At 51.9% G+C, this 26,726-nt stretch overlaps 1 protein-coding gene across 2 annotated transcripts; it reads right to left on the minus strand.

The window, feature by feature from the left end:
• Positions 1 to 1,983: 1,983 nt before the first annotated feature.
• Positions 1,984 to 12,135, minus strand: Rasgef1a (RasGEF domain family member 1A). 2 transcript variants are annotated; one of them, XM_038319960.1, is made up of 12 exons: positions 11,920 to 12,135; positions 7,760 to 7,882; positions 7,431 to 7,568; positions 6,460 to 6,681; positions 5,992 to 6,066; positions 5,602 to 5,694; positions 5,062 to 5,164; positions 4,904 to 4,983; positions 3,872 to 4,063; positions 2,906 to 3,029; positions 2,158 to 2,230; positions 1,984 to 2,008 (listed from the first exon to the last, which is right to left on the minus strand). In XM_038319960.1, exons 1-12 carry the CDS (start codon positions 12,115 to 12,117, stop codon positions 1,984 to 1,986), a joined length of 1,446 nt encoding a protein of 481 aa, XP_038175888.1. In that variant the 5' UTR covers positions 12,118 to 12,135. The 2 variants fall into 2 exon arrangements, with proteins under 2 accessions (XP_038175888.1, XP_038175886.1); XM_038319958.1 differs by having other exon boundaries at positions 6,460 to 6,706; positions 7,426 to 7,568.
• Positions 12,136 to 26,726: the final 14,591 nt, after the last annotated feature.

The following is a 26,726-nucleotide window of genomic DNA, read 5'->3' on the forward strand; positions in this document are numbered from 1 at the left end:
TTTATAGGGAGGTGTGGCAGCAGGACACAGCAGCGCCACGGCAAAAGATTATGACTAATGTTATGAATGAGTGAGAAGTCCCTAACCTAGATGATCACACACTCCATCCTTGGGCGTGGTCTTGGAAAACAGCAGTTCTTCAACACTCACCCTGCACATCTTTTTCTCAGCTCACATTAATCCCTGAGAAGTCATTTGTCAGAATGTGGCTCCGCTGCAAACAAAACTTCTTGCTGGGGTCCCCCGCTTGGACGCCTATAGTGGATCCCCGCAGTGCCCACCCCCACCCCCCAGCTCCTTAGCACACACACAGGCAAGGGAGAAGAGCAACATGTTCTTTTATTGATGCAAGTACATCCAGTCACACCACAACTGACATCCTGCATATGGTACAGCCTTATACTCAAGAGATCAGCTCCAAACACCAAAACATCACATGAAGGGCGTATCAAATCGGGGCAATGAAATAGCAATGTAGACACTTTCTCAAGAAGGGACTAGAACCGGTGACCCCTGAAGCACACATGGACTGAAGGCTCTTAACACATGTACAGAAAATGTTCTAACATTATATTCCAAATATATAATCTCAAGTGTCCAGCCTTTATCTCAAAGACATAAACAAATCAATATGTACTATCAATATACAATCTGTCTGTACTCGCTAGAAGGTCTGGAAAGTGCAAACACACTGTGACAAGACAGTGTAACTACTTGGCTCCCAAGGCTGAGGGTGGCCACCTAGCCCACCTCCCTAGGGCCTAGCTGGCCACCCCCAGGCTGTTCATAGAAGCTCCGGGAATGGAACAAACCATTCCATACTGGGCTTCTTGACAGGCAGCTCCCACCCAAGCGAAGCAAATCGGTGTAGATCTCTCCAGCTGCCTGAGGGACAGAGCCACCCCACCCATGGACAGCAAGACCCAGGGCTCACGCCAGGAAATCAGACATGAAAGATGAACCACGCTCCCCTGTTAAGATCAGAAATACACCGCTCCGTGTTGGACAGTTCCATCTGGATGTGCTCCAGCGTGGGGGCTGCCTGGCTAGTTGTCTGAGTGTCAGGTTACCCATGGGGACGCCTACCAAAGGGAGGGGAAGCTGTCTGTCCGCCACACACCCATTTTTTCTTTTTTGTGCACCAGCTTCAGAAGCCGCCTTCCTTCACTGCAGCGCCACAGCTCAGGGGCAGCCAGAAGACTGACGATGTCCCCGTGCCCTCCCTATATTGTCTTAGATTCTTCTCTCTTCTAAAACACAACTGAAGAACAAATTTGCCAAACATATTCTCACAGAAAATATGCTGTCAGGCATCCCCTTGCCCCTCCCAACCCCGTAAATCCCTGATAAAGGAAACTGAAAATGTAAACTTTGGAAAGCCCGTATGTAAAGGTTCCCTTCCAGAAGTGTGCACACGAGACCTCTTGGCCACTCCAGCCCTTCCTGTGGGAACCTGGTGGCCCAGGCTGCTGAGGGTGGGCTCCTTGCGGCACAGGACAGAGCTGGCTGCAGCTCCAACAATGGAACAGGAAGACTGGACCCCCAGTACCCTCTAAGGCACTAACCCCAACATCAGAGACACTGGCTGGAGAGGCGTCCGAGCAGGCAGGGCTCACATTGGTTTTGGTTGGGTTATTTTAAATTTTTTTCATAGGATGTTAATCATCAAAAGTAGAAAATAAAAATCTACATTTCATTAGAATAAGATGTTACCATGGTTACCATCTCCCATGATACTCTTTCCCGCCCCTCCCCAAAACAGGGCCCTGCCCTGTTTAAAATAAATAACAACAACAACAAAAAAAAAAAACTTCTTAAGTGCCAAAGGCTGATGCATGGAATAATTACCATTTTCTTTTTCATAAAAGTTATATACAAAATGGACCCCAACCAGTGAGGCCTCCTCCTCTCTCGTCCCACATCTGTCACCATTTGAACTTGGTTCACTTGTTAAGTTTCATCCGGCATCTGCAGGCTGAATCCTTAGGCTCTGTTAAGGAGGGTGGTCCTGCAGATGGACAGAAGGGACTGCATCAGGCTCCCCGAGCAGCCAGAGGTCTTCAGCATCCTACCAAACCGTCCCATGGGAAGCCAGTTTTGTTCTTGACACTCCTACCCTCTCCCTCCCTAGGCCCGGATGTACCTGGCAAGTCCTACCTGAGCGCCTTCCAGCTGTCCTTCTCCATGTGGTTCTCAGGTCCTTCGCTTTCAAAGGAGGCGATGAAGAGAGCTGAGGGATGGAGAGCCCCTGAGAGCCAACATCCCCACAGGTTGGCTATAAAAAGGTGACCTTCCAGGGTCACAGCGAGGCCCAGGACAAGAGGACTGGGAACTCTACCTGGGTCCTGACTCTCCTAGGGCCATCATAGGAGATCAAGGAGCCTGCTTGGGCATGAGAACAATTGCTGTGCACTTGGGGAGATGGGTGTGCTATGCACCCCGGGAGATGGATATGCTGTGCACCCGGGGAGATGGGTGTGCTGTGCACCTGGGGAGATGGGTGTGCTGTGCACCCGGGGAGATGGGTGTTCTGTGCACCTGGGGAGATGGGTGTGCTGTGCACCCCGGGAGATGGATATGCTGTGCACCCTGGGAGATGGGTTTTCTGCGCACCTGGGGAGATGGGTGTGCTGTGCACCCGGGGAGATGGGTGTGCTGTGCACCCTGGGAGATGGGTGTGCTGTGCACCCGGGGAGATGGTGTGCTGTGCACCCTGGGAGATGGGTGTGCTGTGCACCCGGGGAGATGGGTGTGCTGTGCACCCGGGGAGATGGGTGTGCTGTGCACCCGGGGAGATGGGTGTGCTGTGCACCCGGGGAGATGGGTGTTCTGTGCACCTGGGGAGATGGGTGTGCTGTGCACCCCGGGAAATGGATATGGTGTGCTGTCAAAGAGATACCCTTACCTTCCTCGCTGTAGATGGGTGCTGTGAGCAGGTAACTCTGAATCTTCTTATCCTTCTCAAAGGGACACTCTACCTGTGTCCATGTCATGAACTCATGGATCTGTCTGGAAATTTCCCAAAATTTCTGAAGAGACAAAAGCACCAATAGGATGTTCTATATGTCACCTGGATAAACATAAAGTCAGCTCTCAGAGCCAGAGAAATGGCTCCCACATCTGGCTACCGCTTATGCTATTAGTCCCAGCAGGAGGAAGATGACAGTGCCAGTGCCTGCCTGGCTGACACCAGGGCAGCTTGTATAGCATCAGAGGTAGCGAAAATCTCTGAGGCCACTCTGCCTTGCCCTCTGCAGAAGCAATCAGGCTGCAGCAGAGCCTATGCCTCTCCTGCATGAGGACCCAGAAGGCTCCCTCTGTGACTCCACCTGAGGCACTCGCCAAGAAGGCCCAGCACAGGGGCACCAGCAGGGCAAGCACCGTTTTCTTTACCGTGGCATCGGTATGAATGTCCAGGATTCAACTGCCCCTGACTGAATGCACCTTACACTTCCCCAGGTTCTGCTCCCCACCTTGGCCAGGCACCCTCAGCCCACCAGGCTGGTCTCTCACTTTTTGCTCAAGTCCCTTCTTACCTAAATCCCTCTTCACCCCCAAGTCCCTAGGGATGGCTCCTCCTCTGCCTCCTTAGTGGAGACAGCACTGGTCCCAGGATCCTGGATAATACAGGCCCTTGGCAACAAGCTCCAGGATCTGCCGCTCCCCCCAGAAAGACAGGAGCTGCACCACACCGTAAGGTTGAAGAGCAGCCCTGACCCACCTGGCGCATCCAGCCCTGAAGGACCTTCTAGACCTCGGGCAAGGCCTGGACGACCAGCCCCTGATACAGAGCCACTGCCTGGTAGCTGTGGTAGCACAGGAAGGCTCTGCCTGCCCCACCCATGTTGGGACCTCAAGGGGCTGGGCTCACTTTGAAGTTAATATGCCCATTGGGCAGGTGATTGGTGTGGATTTTGTGCAGAAAGTAGATGTCCTTCACAAAGAGGTTGAACACAGGTATGACAATCTTCTCCCGACTGCTGTTGGCCGTCTGGGACCTCTGTGTTGCCCCCTGCAGGGCTGTGCGGTAGTTGCAGAAGTTGCTGGAGGGGTCCATATGATGCTGCGGGCACAGGGAAGACAGAGTGAGTCCCTCGAACAGGTGCAGGATGCCCCCTCTGTGGAGTCTGAGAAGACAAGTGGAGAAGGCATAGTCCCAGGGGCCCAGCAGTCAACATGAGAAGGAAAGGCCACGAGCAGCTCCTGAGCCCACAGGCCTTGGACACAGGAGGGCCACAGCCCTGCCTGCCCAGCTCCTTCCATGTTCCTTCCATTAAAGCAGTGTTTCTCAACCTGTGGGTCATGACCCCTTTAGGGGGTCAAATGACCCTTTCATGGGGTCGCATAAGGTTATCAGAAAACAAAGATATTTACAATACAATTCATAACAACAGCAAAACTACAGTTATGAAATAGCAAAGGAAATAATGTTATGATTGGGGCCACCACAGCATGAGGAACTGTATTAAAGGTCGCGACATTAGGAAGGTTGAGAACCATTGCTTTAAAGTCTTCCTTTGCTCCACCACACAAAGGAACACCGCTTAGACCTCACTGCTCCACAAGGCGCAAGGACTGGGCTTTCCAAACACAAAGTAGTCTGTGATCAAAGACATCTATGCTTCAGAAGACTTGTCTGCCAGCCTCTGGGGACCCAGATGGCCCAGGGTCAGGAGATGCTGAGTACTCAGTGGCCAGCGTCACCTGGTTCAAGCTCTTAGGATCACACCTCAGGGCTCTCTTTAGGTGTTGATTCCACCAAAGCACCATGGCCAAAGGGGAGTTCAAGTGCCCACCACCAACACGATAGTCCCGTGTATGTGAGTGCCAGGAAAGATGCCACCCTCTGCTGCTGAGGACCCTCTGGACACCCCGAGATGAGAGAAGCTACAGACGCCAGTACCTCCAAGACGTCAAACTTGGCTGTCTTGACTTTGGACCACGTCTTCTTCAGCCGTGCCACCGGGCTGAGGTTCATGCCAGCTGAAGGGACAGTGAGCAGAGGTCACGGCACGGAGAAGCAGGTGGCACAAGCAAGCCCGCCTGTACCTGGATACTCACATATGATGGCCATCATGGAGTTGAAGTTCCCGATGTTGAAGCATTCTCGGGCTACATCAATGAAGAACTCCAGCATGCGGGTCCGGTGTTTCTTCTTTACCACCTGGAAACAGTGAGTCTGCCTCGGCATGGAGCCACCAAGGGACCACTGGGCAAAGGTGCAGGGATGGCATCGGACTTTGCTGCCAGACACCTGAGGTTGCCTCTTCAGGGGACTAGATCTACATTCTAACACTGCTTCATCCTTGTCCACAAAAGGAATGAAGCCATCTGCCTCAAAGGCCGAGGACCACGGAACTCACTATAATTGGCTTGGTAGTTCTGGGTACAGGAAGAACACTCCAGGGATGGGGTCAGTAAAAACAAAAGTCGTGCGAAAGAATCATTATTGTGTGTGTGATTCTGCTGGCAGGGGCAGGCTGAGTCCTGGAAGTGGCCACCATGTGCATTCACTTGAGGCTGTGAGGGGAGGAGTCAGTCAGCCTTGCCTTGATGGTGAGAGAAGCCATCTTACCCAGACCTGCTATGGCAGGAACTTACCCGGCACACCTCGGTAGCCACCAGCATGCTCAAGCAGTTGAACCAGTTGTCATAGGCCTCTAGACTGTAGGTCTTAGTCATGTCTCCTCGGCACTAGAGGGACAAAGCATGTCACAGGGAGCCCTGGGGACCTTGCTTGGACAAGCCAGTCACTGTGGCTGGTCAGGTCCCAGGACCAAGGTATGACCTGGACCCTGCATGCCTGCTCCTTAGCTGTTCTGACAGGCTAACCCATCAGTCCAAGGACACTCTGCAGAGTCATCACTAACCCCCATGGTAAATCACGGGAAGGCCACAGCCGCATCTACTGGGGGGGCATGGGAAGGGTGCCAAGTATCAGGCTCAGCTAGGCCAACTTGCAACTGTGGCTGCCGGAGCGTGCCCGCTCACCCTATGGTTGTCCAAGGAGTCCATGTGGCTGATGATCTGCATGAGGTCCTCGGGGCGGATGCTGTTGACCCTCTCCTGCAGCGGGAGACAGGGAGGAGAGGCCTCAGAGCTGCCAGGGAGCGGGACAGAGATTGTAGGAGCAGAAAGAGCCCACCCAGGGCAGAAACTAGCTCCTCCCGGGCCGCTCCTGTATCCTGGGGCTACCACAGGCCAGTGTTACCATCCCACGTTCCACTCATACAAGGAAGCCACACTCTTACAGACCCAACACCGGATACGGAAATACCCATTGCTCTAGTGGAGACACAACTAGCCTGTGGCAATAGTAGTGAGAGCTGGCATGCCTGCTTCCCTAGCACGGCCCAGACTGAGCAGCAGGGAGGTATCCTTGTAGCACCCAGTGGCGAAGCAATGCCAAGTGTGGCCCAGCCCCGCCCTGTACCGTACAGGGCGCACAGCGGCACTCACCAGTTCGATGTGAGTCAGCTGCTGGGCCAGCACCAGGGGGTCACTGCACACACCCAGGATGTCCTTCTGGGCAGCTGGTGGCTTGGCCTTAAGAATAGGCCCTTTGTCCACGACCGGTGACCGGAGCTTCTCTCGAAGCTCCTGGAGCTGGCTTCGGGCAGCCAGGGACAGCAGCAAACTTTGTATCATTTGGGCAATGGCTTTCTTCACTGTGCCATTCTCCTGTGGGGTGAAGGGGTGGTCAGGGCTTCATCAAGGTGCTGGAGTGGATTGGCAACATGGCCACCACCACCACCACCACAGAGAACCATCTCCCTTCTAGGGCTGTGTCTGGCCTTCAGTTCCCACCCTCCTATCAAAGCCTGAATATACCTTAGGGCCCTTGAGTCGCTTAGGGCCACAGAGTGGACCCCTGGGACTCAGGGATTTAGTGGGCTATCCTGCTGGGGGAGGGGCAAAAGGCAACTTTCCCAGAGGTCGTCAGCACAGCTGTTGCTCCCTGCCTCCCATAGCAGGAGGAACCCAGAAGGCACCAGGAAGGGTTTTATCCCTAGCTCTGGTGTCCTAGACTCCCTAACCTCACAGGAGTCCCTCCCCAGGCTTCCCTACCCAGCAAACAGGAGCTACTAAGCATGGGGCTCTCCAACTTCAGGAGAGGCCATGCAGTTCCTCAGTTCTGTTCCTACCAAGGCCAAGACATGTCTGGGAGCCAGGAAGAGAAGACAGGTTCCAGAGACCCCACCCGGGCACGAGGGTGCTGAGACCAGGATGGAGGTAGTACCTGCTGTGGTAATGCTGGTCCGCCCAGCCCACGGCTGGCCCGCTAAGTTGTTGTCTGTGGGTACCAACCACCCTCTGACAGGTCACAGGGAAAGGAACCACATATGCGGATATTCCTGCAGAAACTGCCCCCCACCCCCTCCACCAAAAATACCCAAGAAGCCTGGCAAAGGACCAAAGGAGGACCTCACCTCATCGCAGTGAGTGACACGGTGCGCAATGGCCTTCAGCTCGGCCATGGCCTTTTCATCCTGGAAGTCGTAAGGGAAGGCCTCTGTCCACTCCTTCAACAGCTGCACAATCTTGGTAGAGAAGGACTTCAGCTTGGCCTGGGACAGTGGGGAAATGTGGAAGACTCCCAAGTCAGAGGGAACCATAAGGTGGCAATGGTACAAGTTACCCTCTGCCTTAGGGCCATGTCCCTTCCCAGGCCCTGTGCTGGGCCTCCAGGCTGACCTTACCCTGACTACTTTCTCTATTCACTAGGAAACAAAGGGCCACCATCCCCTCTGTGGCTTACCTTCTCAGGCCCAGCCTCCAGCTGTTGCCTCTGCTCCAGGCAGATCTGCCCTACTCGAGCCAGAAGATCATGAGGGGGCATGAAGACTCGAGAACTCAGGAGAAACGTGAAGATGTATGTCCTCTGAAGGAAGGAGGGGGTGAATGATGATCAGACTGCTGCCACAGGGGTGCCCAGTTGTACCTGGCCTGGCTTCTCCGGGGCCATAAACCTGGGCCTTTGCTTACATGGCTTCCTTTATCTTATATGACCCTGTTTCTTCTACTGTTATGTCTGCACACCTAGGAGACACCGTTCTGCTGGAATTCTCCAGTACCCTTTGTCCCACCCCATGATGGGGGTCCTCCGGGTCTGGTCAAAGCCAGACTGAAAGGCTTAGGTGACATAGCCTGGGGCCAATGGGTCTCATGCCTTGTGACTCCCGTGGGTCAGTTGCTACAGGATCTTCACAGGCTCCTGCCTGTGGGCAGGTGGGACTGCAGGTTGGGATCCTCTGTGGGACTCTACCCCACTTGGACCTCAGTTCACCCCATTTGGCTGCTGTACGCTGGACTGTCTAGATCCCTAGGCCCCAACTCCACGCCAATAGGATGGGAATTTACCTGCTCTAGCCTGAGGCCAGCTAGGCTAAGTCAGTAGGAAGTGCACACAGATAGAAGGGCATGTTCATGCCATAGGAGCCTGCAAGGCTACTAGAGGTAGCTCCCTGGGACACTGGGTATTCCTCTGACCCTGTAAACCTGCTGTGACCTGTCCCAGGCTGTACAGCATGAGTGCCCGGCACCCTAACCAACAGGTGAGACCCTCAGGGTCTCAAACATGTAAAGAAAAGCTCCTAGCCATCTCCAAGGAGTGGAGATCTGGTGTGTTCTCATGGCATGCATGTGCTTAGCATGTACCCGGGGAGGGAAGATTGGGAACTCTGGAGAAGAGCTAATGCACTGTGGAACTCCCCTCTCTACTTCCTGACCGGCTACCCACTTCCTGGGAACCTGGGAGGGGGTGGCATCCCAGGGCACAATGTCCTGAGAACTGGGTGACAGCATGTTGTGGTCCTCTGTGATGGCCCTATGGGAATCTTTCCTTATTTTGGCACAAGACCATGGCTCCATATCATGGTCAGTGTTGAGGGACTGTGGCCCTGCCCTGGGTTTCTCCAGGACCTAGGATTGTTCCTCTCGGCTCTGTCCCAGTCTCTCGGCAGCCATTTCTGTGTCACCAACACCATCGCCAGCCCTAACTAGTCTCTGACAGGGCTTACAAGACAGATGGAGGAAAGGGAAGGTTTTGTCGTCACAGAGCCCAGGGAGGATGGGGACGGCCTTGCAGGTGAAGCCAAGCTGGCCCAAGCACTGCCCTTCAGAGGCAGCTAGAGGGACAGGAGCTGTCCTGTCTCAGCAGTCAGGAGCACCAGCTACTCTTCCAGAGGACCCGGGTTCACTTCCCAGCACCCACCTGGAAGTTTGTAACTATCTCTAACTCCAGTACCAGGAGTTACACACATAAACACAGGTAAAATATCCATACACATAAAAATTTAAAAAAAAAAAGATACCTGGGCATGGATGCGCACGCCTTTAATCCCAGCACTTGAGAGGCAGAGGCAGGTAGATCTCTGTGAGTTTGAGGCCAGCCTGATCTACAGAGTCAGTTTCAGGACAGTCAGACCCACATAATGAGACCCCATCTCAAAAGACCAAAAACAGAAAAAGAAAAAAGAGGCAGCAAGAGAGTAGCTGTTCCTCTTACCCTGAATCTGACCACCAGGAGCCTGAGTGTCTGCCCTGGGACAGATGGACAAGGGCTGCTCAAATGGACAGGGGCTGCCCAGCCGGACAGGGCCTGCTCAGATGGGACAAGCCTACAGAGTCACTCTTGCTAAGAGATGTCATCCATCAGAGGAGGACGGAAAGTCAAACATGGTGAGATACCGTCTCCTCTGTTCCCAGAATGCCCCATGTCACCTCAAAATGGTGAGGAAGTGATATAGGAGGGTCTTCTTTCTATGTTTTGCTTTCATTGGTTAAATAAAGAGACTGCCTTGGCCTTTTGATAAGACAGCAGCTTAGATAGGTGGAGTAGACCAAACATTCCCAAACATTGTTTATAAATGTTCTTTTACATTTAAAGGGGGATATGATATAGATAGGAATAATTTACATTGCTATAAATTTTGCTTCACTGATATAAATTTAAAGTCAATTTTGTTATATGTATATGTATTTCTGATCTTGATTAAGGTATTGTGATTGTGTAGTTCATTTAAAATGTAATATATAATTAGGAAATATAGGTTGTTAATGGATAATCATCAACAATAATAGTCAAGTTTGTAGTCATGTTAGTTAGATTTTCTAGATGTACATAGATATATTTCAGTTAAATACACATTCTTCTTATCTTTCAAAGACTACAGAATATGGCATTTAATGTTTTAATAACTTAGGGTTTTTCATGACAATGAGACATGTCTGCTCCTGGTAGCACCAATCTACTTCAAGAGAAAGATGGGTATTGAAGAGGCTCCTTATGGAGTTGGTTAGTCATTTGGGCAAGAAACTGCTCTTGCCTGGACTGATGCATAAACTGGACACAAAGAACCAGCAGAGAGAGGACTGCTGAACTTGCCTAAAGGTGAGATGGTCTTTCGGAGTTCCTAATTCATAAAAGAGTCTGCAAGACACTCTACAGGATACAAAAGAAAGTAACTGAACTGTCTTTAAAATTTCCTGCTTGGGGGCTGGAGAGATGGCTCAGAGGTTAAGAGTGCTGCCTGCTCTTCCAGAGGTCCTGAGTTCAATTCCCAGCAACCACATGGTGGCTCACAACCATCTGTAATGAGGTCTGGTGCCCTCTTCTGGCCTTCAGGCATACATGCAGAGAGAATATTGTATACATAATAAATAAATAAAAATAAATAAATAAATAAATTTAAAAAAAATAAATAAAATTTCCTGCTTCATGGAAATGTCTGCTGGATACTATTTGCCTGAAGGCCTAAGATGGATGCCCCAATGGTACAAAAGAACTTTGGGTGACTGTCCAGGCAGCGAGATGTCTCTGTCATTTCTAGAGCTTTGGAAGTTGTTTACTTAGGTAATATTATATCCTTCTGGAGTCTTTGATGGAGTTAAAAAATAGATAGATAGTTATAGTTATAGTTTTCCATTGTTATGATAAAAGATAAAATAGATATAAATATTGTAACTGTAATTATTGCTTGATAACTGTTTTGTTATATGTAATTTTACTATGTTAAAGTTAAAGCCTTCCTTTTTGTTTAAACAGAAAAAGGGGAAATGATGTAGGAGGGTCTTCTTTATGTTTTGCTTTCATTGGTTAAATAAAGAGACTGCCTTGGCCTTTTGATAGGACAGCAGATTAGATAGGTGGAGCAGACCGAACAGAATGCTAGGAGAAAAAAGCAGAGTCAGGCAGATGCCATGACTCTCCTCTCCGAGATGGATGCTGGTTAGACTCATGCCGGTAAGCCACAGTCAAGTGGCAATACAGATGATTAGAAATGGATTAGATTAATATGTGAGAGTTAGCCAATAAGAGGTTAGAACTAATGGGCCAGGCAGTGTTTAAATGAATACAGTTTCTGTGTAATTATTTTGGGTAAAGCTAGCCAGGAGCCGGGCAGCGGGAAGCGGCCGGCTCCTCCTTTTACAACAAGGAAGATGGTTTTGAACTACTGATGAGCAGGGGAAGGGTTCTGGCATTTACACGCCTCAGAGAAAGGTGGCTCTTCTTCCTGCAGAACTGGTGCTTCGTTAGGCGCAGGATGGGCTCCAGGAAGTAGTCTGGGCCACCAGGTCACAGGACCCCCATGCTGGCCTTACCCTTCAAACTCTCTTCCTCCAGGGGCAGGCCCTTTGTTTGTCTCTCCTTCCTACACGTCCTCCCTTACTTTCCCCTGCTTGGGGCAGCAGGGGAGTCACTGCGGCTTCCGGTAGACAAGACTAGACTGCAGAGTAGAAGGTGATGAAGACCCGGGAGGCAGCACTGGCCCTGCTGCCCATCCACTCCCTGCTGCTCCGCCCAACTCTAATCCCTGCCTGGGCCTCCCTCTCCTCCCAGAAGCAGCCTTCCTTGAAGCCCAGGGCACCCCTCCCTGTTACTTGACACTCCAGCTCCCCCGGATCCAAGGCACTCACATCAGGGTAATAGTCCACCGTTGGGACCAGGTGCTCCATCAGGGCCTCCAAGGATCCAGAAGTGAGGCGTCCATCTTGGAAAATGAGGTCCCTGGAGCCGTTGCTGGCCCCACCTCCTCTTTCCCCCATGCCGGGCTGTACCTGTCTGTTACAGTTGGGCCCAAGGATGCTGGAGAAGACCACAGATGTCTGGGGCATAGCTTCCTGAGAAAGAAGAACAAGGGTGTGAGCTCTGTCCTAGGTGGGCTGCAGCCTACACACATCTGTCTAGTCTGTGTGCACGGAAGGATGACAAGAAGCCCAAAGGAGAGGGTGCTGGGCAGCTCGGTGGTCCCCCAGGCACTGCAGATCTGAAGAGAATTTCTCTAACACCCACTCCGTGCACACCAGATCTTACTCCAGGGACCCTGACTCGGGGTAAGTTTTCCATGTCCTAATCATGGGCCTCCGAGGACCATATACAGGAGGAGAATAAACTCTAGGACAAGTCCAGGGAGCCTGTGGTCAAGACAGCCCTAGTGACGAAGTGTGAACGATGGATGTGGTTTGGATGGATGTGGCGATTAGCTATGCAGCTCCTGAGGATAGCCAAGGAGCATCCTTCAGGGCAGCAGATGCCGACTTCCTGAGGCTGGTGCATGTGGAGTTTACTGGATTAGTAGGGATAGTGGTCTGAGAACTGGGTTAATGCATGCTGTAGGGCCAGTGTATTGTGTGCTGGTGCTGCTGGAGTTGAGAGTCTGCTCTGAGCAGAGGAGCTAAGGGATATGGCAAGAGAGGCCTTTGGAAGCTGATAGTCTGATTTTCCTGGAACACGGGAAGGGCTTGTCTAGTCACGTGGCAGCAGAGAGGAGGGGAGCAGACCTGACCTTGGGTACAGTGAAGAACCGCTAAGCTTGAGCCTCTTAGCAGCATGATAGAGGGAAGCAGACAGGGTCTGGGGAACATCTGTAAGTTGCTTCTGGACATGTGAGATCGGATGCTGAGGAAGGCAGGGCAGCATCCTGGCAGGACTGTTTACTGTGGATGGCCTGCCTTACAAGATCCCTACCACATAAGCAGCTAAGTCTCTGCTAAGGCAGCGGCAAATCAAAAGCCCCCTGGACTTCGGTCTCCCCGCTGCCCAGAGTAGCCAGCTGCGGTGGTTTGAATGAAGATGACCCCAAAGGCTCGTAAGTTTGAATACTTGAACCCCATTTGGGGGAACTGTTTGGGGAGGATTAGGAGGCATGACTTTGTTAGAGGCAGTGTATCACAGGGAGGGGGCTTTGAGGTTTCAAAAGCCCACACCACTCCCAGTGAGCTTTCTTTGCCTAGTGGTTGAGTCTCGAGATGCGAACTCTCAGCTACTGTCCCAGCACCATGTCTGCCTGCTACCATGCTCCCCACTATGATGGTCATGGATCACCCTCTGAAACTGTAAGCCCCAAATAAACTTTCTTCTAGAAGTTGACTTGGTCATGGTGTATTATCATAGCAATATATGAGTATTAGGCACACCAGCCAACTAGGGACCAGGACAGTGCAGGATTTGCCTGGGAGATGCTTCTGAAGCCTGATCCTGAGGGCATATCCGCCCCCTGTCCGCTAGAGGGCGCTACCCACAGTGTAAGTCTCTCCTCTCGTCCCTGGGTTGCAGGTGGACAGGGCACTGGCAGCTGCGGGCAGATGGAGGCGTCAGACCACCCAGCCACAGTGAAAACCACAGGCAGCACCTGACGGGTTTGGAGGCGTGGCTCCACGCCAGCACAGCACCCACCTCACAGGCCAAAGTCCTCCCTTGATCTGAGGTTCAGAAAGCAGTGAGAAAGACCCCGCATTTCCCCTGGTTCTGTGAGCCCAAACACAAGGCTCAGTGCCAGCACTGTAAACACATCCACGGCAGAGCCACACTTGCCTCAGTTTCTCCACTGTGCAAAACAGATAAGAACCATGGCTACTTGACTTCCATTAAGTCATTGACTTTACAGAGGGCTACCCCACACACACTCACTCAGACACAATCACATACACACACACCCCTCCATACCCACACAATCACAATTATACACAACCACACACACACACACACACACACACACACAAAACACTGTACAACAATGACCTCTCCCAAGAGGCAGTAAGAAGTAGGCAGTGACCCCAGCTTACTTGACAGAGAAACCTAAGGTTTCCTTGGAATTCTTGAAGAAAAAAATAAATATTTTGCCACACACGAGTGCAGGAACTCAAGCAAAGCCCCAGGACAAGTGGGGAGGAGCCCATACCAGAATGCACCCCTTATAGTTCAGGTCTTCAGTTGCCCCACGGTTGGGGTACCTCACACCTGTTAGGTGCACATCATTTTCAGGCCCAGCCTGGCTCTGCTATATCAGACACACACGGGCAAGTTTGATACTGTGTCCCAGCTAGTTTGCCAGGGATTCCCCGGGTCAAGTCTGTGGTCAAGTCGTAAAACTGAGACCAACTGAGGTAGCGTGCAAATAACGAAATCCTGAGAAATAAAGTGCAGGCTGAGGGCTGCATCTCCAGGAGGCCTGGCTGCCTTCTCTAGCCGACCCACGAGGCCAGGGGAGGCTGCACGTGGGCTTTTGTGTCCTTCTACAGGCCCAGCATGGCCCTCAGTGGCCATCTGTACAACCAACACGGGTGGGCTCTCGTCACCTGCAGCATCCCTGGTGAACCCCAAGTTCACACAGTTCTGCACGATCAGAAGGTGACTAGCGGGTGGTAGCTGTGGCCAATAGCACCTCCATACCCCACAGCACTGGAGCTTTCCTCTACAGAAGCAATGGGAACTCTGGACAAGAGGTGTTATTGAGGGTAGGGATGGGGGCGGCATAAGTTCTACCTTCCCACTAACCACAAGGACCCTGCTGAGCCCCTGTGACAAGGCTACGATATTCAGCCTGCTGGGAGAACCAGAGCCGGGGGCGGGGGCTGCCTGGGTCGCCATACACTGTGATTCTGCGGTTACAGAGGGGACAGTGAAATTTGCTGCCTTTAAAGAGAGAAGTCTGAGGAACCGGTAGAATTCCCTGGAGGCAGCCATGGTTCCCAAAAGGCTGAGATACCCCGCCTTGGGAATCTGAAGTCTGCAGGAACCGCCTGGAGGGAACACCTGGCAAAAGCTAAGACTCAGCTTCGTAAATGACTGGAAGTGGCGGCGCCAAGTCACCTCATCCATTCTGTGCTGTCATACCACTCTTCCGACAGCTCACAGAGAGGCGGAGTCACGGCCGCAGGTCCCACAGACACGTGAAGGAGGCCAGGATGCAGAGACAGCTAGCAGCAAATGCAGGAAGAGACAGGCCCTGCACCGGGATCCTCAGCCTCTGCGAGTCTCTGGGCAGAGGAAGCAGACTTTTGAGGTCTGTTAGGAAGCCAAAGAGCACCTTATAGGGTGCCTGCACCACAGGTGCCATTGAATGATGCCACCTGCAGGCCACATGAGCACCCGTGACACAGTGAGCCCATCCTGCATGGATTCTCCGTAACATCTAACGGGGTCCTCGCCGCAGCAAGAGCACCTGATCTTGTTAAAAAGCAAGATCTTGTTCCAGACCTGAATCTGTCTCTGATCAAGACACGGGGATGACTCTTGCGTGGGTAAACAGAAGGTCAGGGAATCTACCCCCTGCACACTGTAGCCTCCAGTGCCCTGGGTCAGCTAAGCGAGGGTCCTGACATCGTGGCTGTTCACTAGCACACAGGGACTTTTTTAAAGCCATCTTGCTCAGTTCTCATACCATCTGGGGGCAAACTTGGCTCAGGCATTTCCTGAGGGTTTCCAGGTACAAAAGAATATATCAGTAAGTTCCCTGCACGGCTCCTAGCTACACCCAGACCCCTGTGAGGCTGCAGCCATTCACAGTTCATCCAGAGGGAGTCTGGGATAGACTTGTACTGGGCTGGCTTCTGAGGCCCACCTCAGCCTCTGCCGCTAGACTGGGTCACACTCTGGTCCCTCTATGCATGGGGAAAGGCTATGCCGAGGCTGGCTTCACCATTCCACAGCCCTTCTCCTCCGTTCAAGCAAGAAAACAAGCACCTCCTAATTACAGACCTAATCAGCTCAGTAGAGTGCCTTGCAGCCAGACAGAGCAAGTGACTCACTGTCTCACGGCAGACAGCCCTTGAAAGCTTCTTGATTCCCACATCAAGCCAGGTGGTGTGAAGGCAGGTCCTGGGATCCAGGCTGCTAATCTACTGGAAGGATCTCTCCTGCCCAGAGGGGAGAGAAACTCTTTCCCTGCCTGGGTTCACTGGGCTCTCTGGAGCCACCACAGAGGAATACTCCTAGCCTGAAAGGAACTGAGGTTGGGGGAGCAGACCATATCCACGAGACCTTCGGGGTGGGGCAGGCATGGAGGGTTGCCTGGCAGAGGGGAGCCCGAGAAGCCCTTTGCTGCCGCCAGAATGAATGAGTTTCAGGCTGGCCAGGTAGCCAGAGGTGAGACAGTCAAAGAGACCATGTCTAGGCTCCCCTGCCACCGTACCACACCACAGGCCTACCCTTCCCTCGAGGCTCAGCCACGGTGTCCACTGAGCATTCCTCTTTTTCTGATTATGAAGTGGTTCTGGGCCCCTGCTGCCAGACTCAATCTTGCTGTCCCTCCCGGGACCAGCACAGACGGCACGCACTTCCTTGGGGTGCTCCCACAATGTGTCTAAACCCCACCTATGACTATCCAGGCCCCGTTTCCTAAGTCCTCTCCTATGACTACAGGTCCAAGGCCCAGGACATGGGAGACAGCTTGGGATGGCGAGTCAAGAATAGTACCTGATTCCACACCAGGGGTAAAGCTTCCAGGCTTCTCTGAGCCGAATGGTGCAGTGGTGGTCCCCGAGTCAGAGCATGGCCTCTGACCTCGGGCTGCAGAGCCATCAACACACACCAAAGCGCTTGCTGAGGTGTGACACAAGGGAACCCATTCTGGATGCACATAGCAGAGTCTGGGGCTGCGACAGGTAACACCTCGCAATTTCTACACCTTGTGTGCACATTTCAAGGAAACAGACCAGGAAGAGGATTCCAGCCCCTCACTCTAGCTAGTCAAACACTCATAGCTCTGCCAAAGACACCATGAGGTGTGGAAACACACTCCCCTCTCTACACACTCTGTCTGTTGTTCCCCTGGACCACACAACAAAGTGCTCACACACAGACTTTCACTCCAGTTTCGATCTCCAGGGACCAGGGACCCAGAGGAGAGCAGTCATTGTTTCGCTTCTGTGCCCCTCCAACATCTAGAACATGCTCGTGGTGACAGCTCCAAAGTGTCAGGAGGGAGGGGTGAGGAGCCCCACACTTGGCCAAGAGCCAGCTCCCCTCCAGCTGATAGGAGCAGTCATTCCATCTTCGTAAGCCCCAGGACCACAACTGCAGACAGCACCATGGACCCCTGACTGTAGGAAACATTGTAGGGGGGTGCGCGGAGGATGGCTTCACGCTCAGAGCAAACATATAGAGATGTGAGCCAGGCGGGCTGCAGAACAGAAAATGATATGGCCCCCGGATGCAGAGATGCCTCCAGCAGGCACGTGTTGGGGTTAGGCCCCAGCATAGCACAACAGCAGCGGCAGCAGATAGCATAGACAGCTGGCTCTGGCCGCTGTGGTGTTCTGGCCGCCTTTCTTGTCACTCTGATAAAACACCTGACAAATGCAACTGAAGTGAGAAAGGGTTTGACTCACAGAGGGCGCGCACAGACCCTCACAGCAGAGAAGGCATGGCAGCAGGAACCTGAAACAACAGGTCACATGACATCCACAGCAGAGAAGCAGTGCTTGGAGAATACTGCCCTCCACTTACGAACTCTAGATGGGCTAAGAGACTCTGCCCCCATGCGGGAGTCCTGGGACTGAGAGAGTTGCTGCAATGGAGAGGTCATCCAGATGAGCCATGCTGCCTTATTGCACTCTGCATGCCGTGTGGCATCTTCACGACTGCTCCTGTGCTTGCCCAGGCCTGGACAATTGTTCTGCCCTTTCCCACTCCTAGGTGCTTTTCCTGCTTCCTGAACTGAGGGTGCCCAGGTGGAGTAAGGAAGCTGGGGTGCGGCTTGGTCTTCCAGGGGTCTCATTAAAAACTCAGCCCCTTGCTGCCAACAATCAGCCTAGTGGGATCCAGGTACGGGACAGATGCTGACTGCAGAGCAGGGTCAAGTCGCTGCACTACCCATAAGCAAGCTGATTGCGTCTCCTGTCCTGGAGCCTGCACCCCACCCTGACTGGACCCATGTTTTGGGTATATTCTCAGGAAACACACCTTCATCCTGTCAACCTCTACCGTGATGCCTCAGAGGTGCCAGACAGCAAGGAAGGGAGGAGAGAGGGGCAGAGCGAGGCTCCAAATGATCAGCTGGAGCAGGAGCCTTATCTCTCAGGAGCCCAAGGGCGACAGTGCAGCCTATTTAAATGGCCAGATCTGGATCCTCAGACATCTGCTCCGAGCACCAGTTCTCTGGCGGGCTCCTACCCAAAGAGGAGGCCTGGGTCAGCAGCATTTGTCTCCCCAGTACACCTAACCCAAAGTGACTAGACAGCACGACTCTCCATCCCAGAGACTCTAAGGGGAGAACTTTGGACGGTAGCCCCAGAGGGCCAACTGGCTATCAGGCTGACCTTAGACACAGTCAGTGGCCCTTCCCATCAGAGAACAAGACAACAGCTCGAGGAGGGGACGGTCTCTTGCACAGCTGGGAAGCAAGAGTCAGACATTCCCTTTACAGCCCTGAAGGAAAGAACTGTCTGGAGCAGGATCGCCATGTACAGAATTCCAGGACCCTTCCCAGATTCTAGAGTCCGTGGTTCTAGAAAATTCTAAGAAATGTAAAAGTAGCTTTCAACTAACCTTGTTAACTTTAAGTGTCTGCTATTAGAAATTAGAGGAAGCCATGAGCTAGGCATCAAAGTAACTTGACTCAAGAAAACATGGTTCTCCTGTAATACAGAACATTGCTTTCTCGGATGAGGACACTAGGTCCTGGTCCCCACGACCTGCATCCAACTGCTCAGGTTGACAGTGAAGTGCAGGTGAGCCCAGGCCTGCCTCCCCCACAGTCCTCCAACATCCCCTCTAAGTGTCCTAGCGGGAACAAGCTCCCCTCAAGAGCATAAAAGCCAGGACGAAGGCTGACCCCCTGCCCAGATGGACAAGTGGGCAAAGGTACAATCCCACAGCACTCTGCACATGGTTTAAGGGCTGGGGGTTCCCAAAGGGTTGTCCGTGGGCCCTGAGCAAAGAGACCAGGACTTCTAAGAAACCAGGACAAAAATGGCCTTGAGGGTACATTTTGCATAAGTACCCAGGGTTCTGTCAGAAGGTGTAGGGGAGGCACCAGCCAGCTCCCTGTCTCTGCCAGTTTGGGGACGGGGTCTGTTTTCTGAGCAGAACCAGGCTTCTATTTTTTAACCTACTCAACAAAAATGAAGACTATTTTTAGCTCAGCAAGCTGCAGGACATCACAATTAGCAACTGAAAATTACACATCCTGCCTGTCTCTCCTCTGCCGGCTGGGCAGGGGTGCTCCAGGATGGAGCTGGGCCCAGCCCTGTGCTCCTACCCTCAAGGGCACAAAGCCAAAAGGGCAGATTCAGAGACCACAGTCAGGGCTATGCTGGCTGCATGGACTAAGGTAGAAGGAGGGCACATGAGCCCAGCTCTGCCAGTGACCCCACAAGATGGTTCCCAATTGCTCTTCCCAGAAATTATTTGCACTGAGCTGGGGCAGGGAGTGAGGTGCCAGAGCCTTTACTCCTTGCTCATTAATGAGATGCTTTTTTGGGTGCTCACCGCATACAAAGCCAGCTTCCTGGTGCCAGTACAAACCTTTCTGTAAGCCTTTGGTGGGCCAGAGAATTTGCATCGGAGGCTTTGGGTCGCTGTCACATCTCCCAGAAGGTTACCGTCAGGTTGCTGGCAGGGCCACCACTCTCTAGAATACAGTGGCTCTAAATTATAACTAGGAAACTGAGCTGGGTACTGGGAATAAACAAGGAGTAGAGGCTTGGTGTGTTGGGTGAGACAAGGGGCACACCTTCCCTACAGGCTCTGCCGCTTAGCCTTGAAGGGAGGGGCTCAAGAGTCAATCATCTCCTGGTTGGGAAACTACTGGGCACTCACTAAGGATAGCAAGCCCCCAAAATGTACACACCCTTCCCCACCTTCTACCTATCTTTAGGGTCAGTTCCTTCCTGCCAACAGGAAGCATAAATTAGCCTCACACTGTGGGGCTCTGTCTCAAAAAAAAAAAAAAAAAGAAAAGAAAAGAAAAGAAAAAGAAAAAGAAAAAAGCCAGAGCCTCACACCTCCTCCCCCGCCAGAGTTCCCTCAGGCCAGTGCAAAGGCGGGGACCTCCCCATCACATCACTGGCCCCTCTTTGTCATCTACCATTGCCTGACCTGGGTTTGCAGACCAGAAGATTTAGGAAAAGGAGGCACTGGCCACAGATAGGTTGCTCCATCACAGGTTGAAGTACCATTTGCACTGAGAGGCAGTGGGAATCTGACTGGCAATGGGAGTCCCATGTGTGCAAGGAAGGACTTGGGGAATCTGCTGAGGGAAAGCAAGGCATCCATGGAGGGCACAGGCTACCCCTGCTAGCCTATGCTAACAACTTTCTTCTCAGTTCTCCTGCCCTCTGACATGCAGGTCCTCATTTCTCGCTAGCTGAAGTTCCCATCTCCTCTTGAGGCAGCTGACACTTGGGAGCCTAGCCCAAGTCCTGAGAGATGAACACAAGACTCCCAGGGTATTACACACGCTACAGGTAAGACAAAGCGCCTGAGAGTCTTCACCTCAGGCTCTACCCAGCCCAACAGACTCCCCGCCTCGGTTTCCCCTGGAGACTGTCTTCCCTCTTCAAGCTCCAGTCCCAGGTCAGGGTCCAGAACTTTGAGCTAAAATGCCTCCCTTAAGCTCCCTTGTTTCCTGATTGATTTCTTCCCTGACTGCTTACGCGTGTGCGTGTTTTGCCTGCATGTATGCTTCTGCACCACCTGCGTGCTCACGGAGGTCAGAAGAAGATACTGGAGCCCCTGGAACTGGAGCTACAGGCAGCTGTGAACCATCGTGCGGGTGCTGAGAACCGAGCCAGGGTCCTCTGCAAGCGCCATTGGGAGTCCTTAACCGCTGAGTGGAGGGAGCCCTCATCCCAGCCCCTCCCCCCCCCCACCACCTTGAGCTCATATTGATCCTATCTGCTGAAGTCACACACAGCAGACGGGCAAAGGCTAGCTACAAATACAGTCTGGTTAGGAGAGAGCAAACACGTCATTCTGCCCAGAGATAGCACCTCCCCCTGTGACGCTGTGAGGCAAGGGTTGCACCTGGCTGCTTTGACCTGAGCAGGATACAGACATGGCCGCCGCACTACACAGACTGAGAACTGGCACTCACCTCCCCCTCCCAGCCACACCCCGGGGCCCCTTTTGAAACCCTGCGTGTAAGGCAGCCAGTTGGTCTATGGTGCAGAAGGAGAAAACAGAGGGTGCCTCCAATTCCTGACAGGTGAGTGGCTGTGGTCTACCGTGAGTGCTTGGCTCCTGTCCGTATGAGGGATAAAGAAATACATACTTCCTTCTCTGCTCATAGGCCCCTCAGGTTGTCACCGCCTCGCCCTGACCCCCTGCCATCTTGACAGCAAGGAAGTTTTGGGGAAAGCAAAGCTGGCCCTCAGTCCAGTGACTGGGTTGTGGGGTTCCCAAGTCCAGTGGACATGAGAGAACTGGAGGGCAATAGGCAGAATTTCCACGTAAGCCAAGCTTCAAGAAGTCACATTCACAATGCCATAAAGAAAAGTGGCATTTGGGGCTGGTGAGAGGGCTCAGCAGGTCAAAGCACTGTGTCAAGCCCAAAGACCTGACTTTGATCTCCGGGACCCACACAGCAGTAACAGAGAACCGGCTCTTGCTGGTGTCTGACCTCTGCGTGTGCACCATGACACGTGTGTCTCACGCATGAACACAGAAATAAAGAAGGGCCACATCTGCGTTCATGCACTCTTAGAACAGGCCTGGGCCTGGCCTAGGGTAGCAGGCTTGGCTCCCACAAGGAGGCGGCTGCCATGGGAACCAGAGTGCCAGCCGCAGCGCCTCCTCTGGTGCCTTCTCCACACAGGCAGGGCCTGAGCACAACACTGATAATTAAAGCTTTGTTACGGGCACGCGGTCCGTTTTCACTTCTGAAATCCTCTCTATTACCGTATTTACTATGAATTAACGAGAGGAATCTTGCCATCTCCACAGTCCCAGCCACAGATTCTGCTATGTCGGAGACTTCGCCTCCCTTTCCACTCCCCCGCTTGCTCTTTGTCCATCGGCTTCTGCTGGTGGCTGCTCGGGGGACAGAATGGCATTGTCCGCAAATAACTACCCTATTATTGAGATTTGAGAGGCGTGGGGTGGGAGCAGGTGGGATTTCTGAGAATCCCTGGCCTTTCCCAGCAGGCCGAGTGCGGCAAGCCTGCCTCCCACTGACCCAGGGCTTGAGCGGTCACAGCTCTCGACCTGTGACCTCATCCCCTCTTCAGCTGAATCTGCTGGACTTGACTGCCTCCCCTGCATGAGTTTGGCTTCCAGGTCTTGGACTTCTAGAGCCAAACTGGCCACAGAACCATACAGCAGGCAAACAGGGTATCTTAACAACTGGGGGTTTGCTCTCTAGGAGTTTTCCCAGGGGGCTATGGAAGAGGGGGGACAAAATGATGGGGAAAGCCATCCTTATGGGGTTCTCTTTCTTAAACGGTGTCCCCCGAAGAATGCCGGGATAGTGTGCCCTGCCGCTGGCCAGAGCCTACTGTGGTGTCCAGGACTCTTGCCCGGATCCAACAAGAGAATGCCCGTGCACACTACAGACAGCTTAGCCCAGCCACAGGACTGCACAGGGATCACGGGGAGAGGGGGGGGGGTAAAAGAAGGATGGATGGTGGGATGGGTAGCACAGGTGCTTCTGGGAGCTGTCAGCTGCCCTCCATGGCTGCCTCTGAAGCTGACTATAGAAAAGGAACAGGGGGTCCTTTAAACTCTAAATGACACATAATTCGACTGAGGAAAGATTTTTTTCCTTTGTGTTTAAAAACAAATCATCTCACTCCCTTGCATTTTCATCTTGGCAGATGTCCAGAGACACATCCCTGAGACCCATATGGCTTGGGAACAGGAGCGTTCTGTGTGCCCGTGAGTGGGATGGTTGCTGGAGGGGCACCCACCACTCTGCTGAGCCTTGTCCGGTGGCTGCAGACTCTGAGAATGTCCAGGACACATGTCCTTGTCGCCTTGTCCAGTCTGGCTCTAGAAGCCCAAGACCTGGAAGCCAAACTGCGTGCAAGGGAGGCAGCATTCCTGTGTGTCCAGACCCTGAGGGCTCGTCTGGGGCCAAGGGCACAGCCACCTCTGTTCTTCCCTGGGGCAGCTTATGACACTACATCCTGTTCTCCAGGAAAAAGCACAAATGTCCAAAGGGATAAGCCATCAACTCAGAACTTACAGCTCATAGGGTGTCTAAGACCTGTGAGTGTGACCGCCATCATCCGGGACCCCTCACCTGGCCAACAGGAAGGAACTCCTGGGGTGTGAGGCAGCCTGAGGTGGAAGCCAAATGGGTGGTCAGATCCTGGGGGACCAAAGCAGGCTGGGCAGCCCTCACAGAAAGTCTAAATAGAACATAGTAATGGCAAAGGAAACCAAGGGAAGGTAAATAAATAGATTTAATTGAAGGGAGTAGAACTTCTTAAATCCAAGAGCTAACTCTTTGGAATACAGTCAAAAAGGTGAGTCTTGCAAAGGGGCACAATGGTCCACACCTATAATTTTAACACTTACGGGGGAGCTGAAGCAGGAGGGTCATGAGTTCCAGGTCAGCCTAGGCCACCCAGAGAGGCTCAAGTCACAAAAACAACAAACAAGCCTTCCTGGGACAGGGAGGAAATTCAGCTCAGTGGCCAGTACTTGCCTAACATGTCCAAGCCTCTGGACAGGGAGAGAGAGGCCATCTACACCCTGAAAATGCTAACCAATAAAAAGAAAGGAATATGGAGGGAGCGAAAGAAGGGGAAGGCACTTTCTACAAACTCCAGCAGGCAACTGTACACGACCCAAAAGCCTTTGAACCTTTCTAGAAAACATGAATAACCCAAAGAGACTAACCTTGTTTAGAACTTGGACAGACCAATAGCCACAGTACACATACGTACGTCGACAGTCAACTGAACCTCAGGAGGAAACAAAGCCAGGTCCTGGCTGGGAGTTCCTAAAATGAATTATTTCAGGCCTTTGAGAAGAAGATGTATGATAGTTAAGTTACTCGGAGCCAGACATGGTGATGCAAGCCTTTAAACACGGCACTCTGGAGGCAAAGGCAGGCAGATCTCTGTGAGTTCAAGTCTAGAACATCCAGAACTAAATAAACCTTTTTTAGAAAAAAAAGGAAGGAAGGAAGAGGGACAGAGGGAGGGAGGAAGAAAAAGAAGGAAAGGAGGCTAAATAAGAAATTAACTACTTCAGCTATGCAATCACACAGAAAAGTTTTCCTGTTCACCCTTTGAAGCTAACGTAAGCCAAGACCTCCAGATGTGACTAACATCTGTAGAATGGAAGTGTGGAGCGCCTATAAACATGGTGGAAAATACACCAAGAAACAATGCGAATTGATAAAATGAACTCAGTAACATCTTAAAAGACAGTTGAGCCTGACCCGGAAGGATTTATTCCAGGAACGTAGGTCAACACCTTAATTCACTCAGGAGGAAAGACAGTCGATGGCTCTGCTAGCTATAGGATAGCCATGATGAAAATGAACATCTGTTCTCAGGGAGGCCACCGCCATGAGTGCAGGACTGGGTTGGGGGTGACAGCAGCTGCATACACAGCAGAGCCAATGGCAGACTTAGGGAAATACCATAGTCCTCAATACGGCAGATCAAGGATGACCCACTGCCACAAGGAAATGTTGTTTCGTGGCTTTTGAGAAACACAATCAAAAATTAGAGGGTACATTAGAAGTGGAGAAGTGGTTCTTTCTTATGAATATATAATATTCATTTCCTTGTTTTAGGCAGCCAAGTTAAGAATTTATTCAAAACAAAGTCCAGCGGTGGTGGCACACGCCTCTAATTCCAGCACTTGGGAGGCAGAGGCAGCTGGATCTCTGAGTTCGAGGCCAGCCTGGTCTACAGTACGAGTTCCAGGAGAGCCAGGGCTACACAGAGAATCCCTGTCTTTAAAAAAAACAAAAGCAAAATAAAAAATGCAACAAGTTCGGTGATCAGTTATCTAGCATATATTCATTAAAAATCAAGGATTTGCCCATTCCAAGTCCCGTGAGTGCAGGCTTCCCCAAACACACACAGTAGGACAGGTTCTGGGTGCCCTTCTAGCAGCAGGGAGACGGTGGTATGGCAGGATTCTGTGCTATGGTTTGTCTTCGTGTAACCATATTTGTATATGCATCTGTGTTATCTCTGTGTGTACCTGTGTCTGTATATCTGTCTCTGTGGTTGTATGTCTCTCTGTCTCTGTCTGCATACTAGTGTATCTCTCTGCGTATCTGTGAATATGTATGTGTCCATGTGTCCTTGTCTGAGTCTGCATGTCTATCCCTGTGTTCCTGTCTGTATCTGTGTGCATCTCTTTGTATATCTGTGGATGTGTGTATTTCACTGTGTCTGCATATTCTTATCTGTGAGTCTGTGTGTTTATCTCCAAGTCTGTGTATCTCTGTGTGTTTGTTCATATATCTCCGTGTCTGTATGTTCCCGTTTGTATATTTCTATGTCTTTGTTTGTATCTCTCTATTTATCTATGTATTATATATGTATGCGTATCTTCCTTTTTGTCTGTGTATCCCTATGTAATGTGTGTCAATAGGTGTCTGTCTGTTATCTATCTGCATAGCTCTGTGTGTCTCTCTCATTATGTATCTTTGTCTGTGTATTTGTGTCTCTCTCTGCATAACTGTGTGTGTGTATATCTGTGTCTCTCTGTGTCTGTGTATCTGTGCCTGTGTATCTCTATCTGTGTATGTGTCTTTGTGTGTCTATATGTGTTTCTCCCTTTGTGTCTGTGTGTATATGTATCTGTGTGTGTTCACATCACTGTGTTTGTGTGTCTGTGTATATCTCTATATCTGTGTGTCTCTCTGTGTACCCATGCATCCGTGTATCTCTGCTCATGTATGTGTATAATGGTGTGTATGTGTGTGTGTTTTGTATCTTGTGTGTCTGTGTGTATATCACTATATCTGTGTGTCTGTGTACACATCAGTGTGTGCATCTCTTTAGCTGTGTGAACCTTCCCCCAGAACTTGCAGTTTCTGCAGGCTCCACAGACATGGCTCAGAGACCCACTGTCTCCAGCAGGCCTATATTGTTAACCAGTACGGACACACACACACACACACAGAGAGAGAGAGAGAGAGAGAGAGAGAGAGAGAGAGAGAGAGAGAGAGAGCACCCTAGCCCACCTGGCTGGGTTTCAGCCTCCTCTGAATGAGGATGGTTCATCCTCTGGCATATAGTAGGCAGCCAGGGAGGGCACAGAGCTCCTTTGCTGCCAAGGCTGCTGGTGAGTTTGCCTTGATTTCATCAGTCAGTGACTGTCCTCACAGAGGGATGCTGGGAGGGCTCCACGAGACCCCTCACTGGCAGCCCCACTCCCTGGAGCTTCTCAAGCACAGAGCTCCTCTGACTCACTCTCAGGCTCAACGCAGGCAGGAGCAGTATTCCAGGCAGTTACACTGACATTTGGGAAATGCCGGGATCCGGCCCAGCTAGAAGGCACACTGTATCGGGCCGGGGCAGGGCTCTTT

This window comes from Arvicola amphibius, chromosome 2, assembly GCF_903992535.2.
Source record: "Arvicola amphibius chromosome 2, mArvAmp1.2, whole genome shotgun sequence".
Taxonomy (NCBI): domain Eukaryota; kingdom Metazoa; phylum Chordata; class Mammalia; order Rodentia; family Cricetidae; genus Arvicola; species Arvicola amphibius.

Bases quoted from the DNA above. Each gene is read 5' to 3' on its own strand.
- Rasgef1a (XM_038319958.1), bottom strand. From the start codon at position 12,117: ATGCCCCAGACATCTGTGGTCTTCTCCAGCATCCTTGGGCCCAACTGT. The intron at 7,883-11,919 runs GTGAGTGCCTTG...TCCTTCCTTCAG, and splicing joins CGGTGGACTATTACCCTGAT to AGGACATACATCTTCACGTT. The intron at 2,009-2,157 runs GTAGGACTTGCC...GTCCATCTGCAG, and splicing joins GACAGCTGGAAGGCGCTCAG to GACCACCCTCCTTAACAGAG.